Here is a 3468-nt window from a genome sequence, read left to right as displayed (position 1 = left end):
TCTAGACAATTGCAGTAAACAGCGCCACACTCAGGCAGAAAACTGAATGTTCTATTCTCAGCCAGACCCATCTTTTCAAACATAACACAAAAATATAAACGCAACATGCAACAATTTCAACGATTTTACCGAGTTACAGTTCATATAAGGAAATCAGTAAATAGAAATAAATTCACTAGGGCCTAATCTATGGATTTCACATGACTGTGGACATTTGTGCAGTCAGCTTGCCAATTGCACGCTCCCTCAAAACTTGAGACATCTGTGGCATTGTGTTCTGTTACAAAACTGCACATTTTAGAGTGACCTTTCATTGTCCCCAGCACAAGGTGCACCTGCGTAATGATCATGGTCTGTTTTGCCAATGAGCTCACTGCATTCCAAACACTGGTGATAACCAGATGATCCCAATAATTTAGGTAGTAAACGATGCCCTCATCTGGTATGTTCTATTGCAAACTGTCTGGGACTCATTGTTGTTTCCCTGTTATCTATTCAAATACGTTTGACTTATTAAGTCAAAGACGAAATTAACTGTAATACACTGGTCTCAAATATATTAGCATAACTAGGCTACACTGAACCACGCGGACCCATTGTAAAATGAGAGGCTTTTCACCTAACTAAAATGTGTCCTAGTGCAACATGCCTAGCTCTGCCCACTAGGGGGTGGCTTACAGAGCACTCTATGAAATAAACCGCGGACCATCACAAATGGTCACCAATAAAGCTTATCAAAATCTTTTTTATGATCAATCTCAGTCGTAGTAGTCTACTCTAACCACCAAGGGTCGACATTGCCCAAGAAATTAATTGGACATTATTTTGGGACTGGTTATTGGAACACAAAAATCAGGATTAAACTAATTGAATGGACAGAATAAAGAATTATTCTGAAATACTCAAAGAAAAAACAATGAAGGAAATATTAATGCCAGTATGCTATAGGTATTACAGTACTAAGAATACATTACAGAAGGCTTCAGCAATGTGTCACAGTCACAATGTCATGTGTCTGTTTGATGCATCCCAGGGGTTCCTGAAAAAGCAAATATAAAACAAAAAATGAAAATAACAACAACAAAAAACAATAGAAAAGGCAAAACATCTCACACGAACAAACTGTTAAACAGTGTTTTACAGGAATTAGGCCTAAAACATTGTTCAATTTCATATTGTCAGCATCAAGAATGAATATTGAGAACACATTTTGGGGGCCTTGGAACGGGGCCTCAGAACAGAACACTTTAAGAATCCTGCTCTATAACACACAGGAAATGGAAATCCCCACTGATAACAGTAATAAGCAATGCAACATAACATGTATTTACATGCTGTTATACAAATGGACATAGTTCTAAACAGCATGTTGTTCGACAGGTGAGTTACAGCAGTATTGTTGATGGAGGAAGGTCCTGTTCACGCCATCACAGTCTGTGCTCTCCCTCTGTGAGAATCTTGCACTGAAGGAAATCAGTGAGTGTTACTGACTAGTTTACAGCATGTTTGTACCTGATTTGGACAGAGGCGGAATCCCCTGACAAAGAAATCCTAAGAGGGTGTTTGCTAGAGATGTATGGAAAGACTCTATCTTTGAAAGTATGCATGAATTTATGAAGTTGCGTGTTATTGACTGGGTCAACAAATGAGAGCTGTCCTTTTTCCCAGTCCAGCTGCATTCTGATTTTCTGGGGCTTACTCACTTTGAATGGAGTGGATGGAGTAAGTGCCTCTGATAAGGAATGTGTATAATATTTCTCATCAATACACCACACACCCAAGGTTCTATGTCTGAAGCCGAACTCGCCCTCCCTCTGGACAGAGTCTGGGGCCACACCCAGGACCCAGGCTTTATTTCCTCCAACATCAATGTCCCAGCTATTTGTCCCTGAGCTAACGCCCTCAGAGCCCAGGACCGCAAAGCATTCATCAAATCTCTCTAGGTTGTCAGGAAGCTGCTGTGGCTCATCACAGTATATCATACTAGTCAGATCCTCAGACAGGATGAGATGTGGATGGGCAGTGTTGGGGTCCAGAATCAAATTAGTGTATTTAACTATCCCCTGCATCTTCTCCCAGACTCTGAACTGCAGGTTTCCCAGGTGCTTTGCCACATGGATCAGTGATCCTGAAACCCTCTGTGGATTTGGCAGTGTGTACTGGGCTCTTTTCACTGTGGCATTGTAGTTTTGCAGGAATGAGATGTCTTCACCTCCCAGCTCCTTCTCTATGTCTCTGATTGTGTCTAAAAGTGAAGAGATCTCCCTGGTCATCTCTTCAATCTTCGTCTTCATCATCTGACTCTTCTGCTTCTCTTCCTTCCTCAGTGCAGCAATCCTGGCCTCCTCTTCATCTTGTAGAAACTGGTGAAGCTTCTTAAACTCCTTCTTAATTTGCTTCTCTGTGTGCTCTGCCTGGCTCTTAATGTGCTCTGCTGTTTGATCACAGATCAGTTTAATTTCCTTATAGTCCTCCAGCATCTCCTTTAAGGGTTTCAGTGCAGTCTTAACTTCCTCTTTATAATCCAGTGCAGCTTCATCCGTGGGGATACAGTCATGCTTTTTATGTATTTTTGAATCCCGACACACCACACAGATGGGCTGCTTATCATCCAGACAGAATAGTTTGAGTTTCTCACTGTGCCGACTGCAGAGCACCTCTGACCTTGTTGAATCTCTCTGACTTTGCTCCTGTAAGAAGGCCTCACACAGGTTCTTTAAAACCAGGTTACATGGGGGGTTTTTCATTGCCAATCTTTCCCGGCACATTGGACATTCCCGAGATCCCTTCTGTTTCCAGAATTCCTGAAGACAGGCTTTGCAGATGCTGTGAGTACACGACAGGAAAACTGGATCCCTGAAAATATTACAACACACAGGACAGCAGAGATCCTCCTCTGGTAGAGAAGGTTTAGTTGCCATTTTTCACCACCACTGTCTCTCTTTTGTAATGGCTTCTGGAATTAAGGTTTACTTTCTCTCTCTTTTGTAATGGCTTCTGGAATTAAGGTTTACTTTCACGAGGCTTACTTTCACTTTTGAAAAATTACAGCAGCGAGGTCAGTAGACCACAGTTTTGATTATGCTGTCTCTTTGTCTTCGATGGTTGTTTGAATGTTGATTATTTCCAACGATTCCAATGAACAAAGTCCATAGATAATGCAAATAAATCAAATCAGTAAACAATGAACGCTGAGAGTATCGCTGAATAGCTGCATGCTACTGTGCTGCTGTGTTATTCTACTTCTTCCTGTTTAACTAGTAAGATGTGGGTGGAGCGCTGCTAGGTCACATGCAAGGTGTGTGTGTGTGTGTGTTTGTCTTCAAAGTTGTATTACTATCAATGTAGAAAGACAGCCATCTCGTAATACTGGGCAAATAACTTACAAAGCTCCAATTTAAATTACAGAACACAATGGTACCACTAATAAATGATATATGGTACACCATAAAAAAACGAACATCACAA

General features: G+C 41.2%; 1 protein-coding gene across 1 annotated transcript; it reads right to left on the bottom strand.

The window, feature by feature from the left end:
* Positions 1-270: 270 nt before the first annotated feature.
* LOC120058951 (zinc-binding protein A33-like) lies at positions 271-3196 on the bottom strand. The gene has a single exon (XM_039007701.1). It carries the CDS (start codon positions 2919-2921, stop codon positions 1491-1493), a length of 1431 nt encoding a protein of 476 aa, XP_038863629.1. The 5' UTR covers positions 2922-3196; the 3' UTR covers positions 271-1490.
* Between the last annotated feature and the right edge of the window lie 272 nt (positions 3197-3468).

This window comes from Salvelinus namaycush, chromosome 14, assembly GCF_016432855.1.
Source record: "Salvelinus namaycush isolate Seneca chromosome 14, SaNama_1.0, whole genome shotgun sequence".
Classification (NCBI taxonomy): domain Eukaryota; kingdom Metazoa; phylum Chordata; class Actinopteri; order Salmoniformes; family Salmonidae; genus Salvelinus; species Salvelinus namaycush.
The sequence above is the reverse complement of the archived record's forward strand: the minus strand, read 5'-3'. Positions and strand labels throughout refer to the sequence as shown.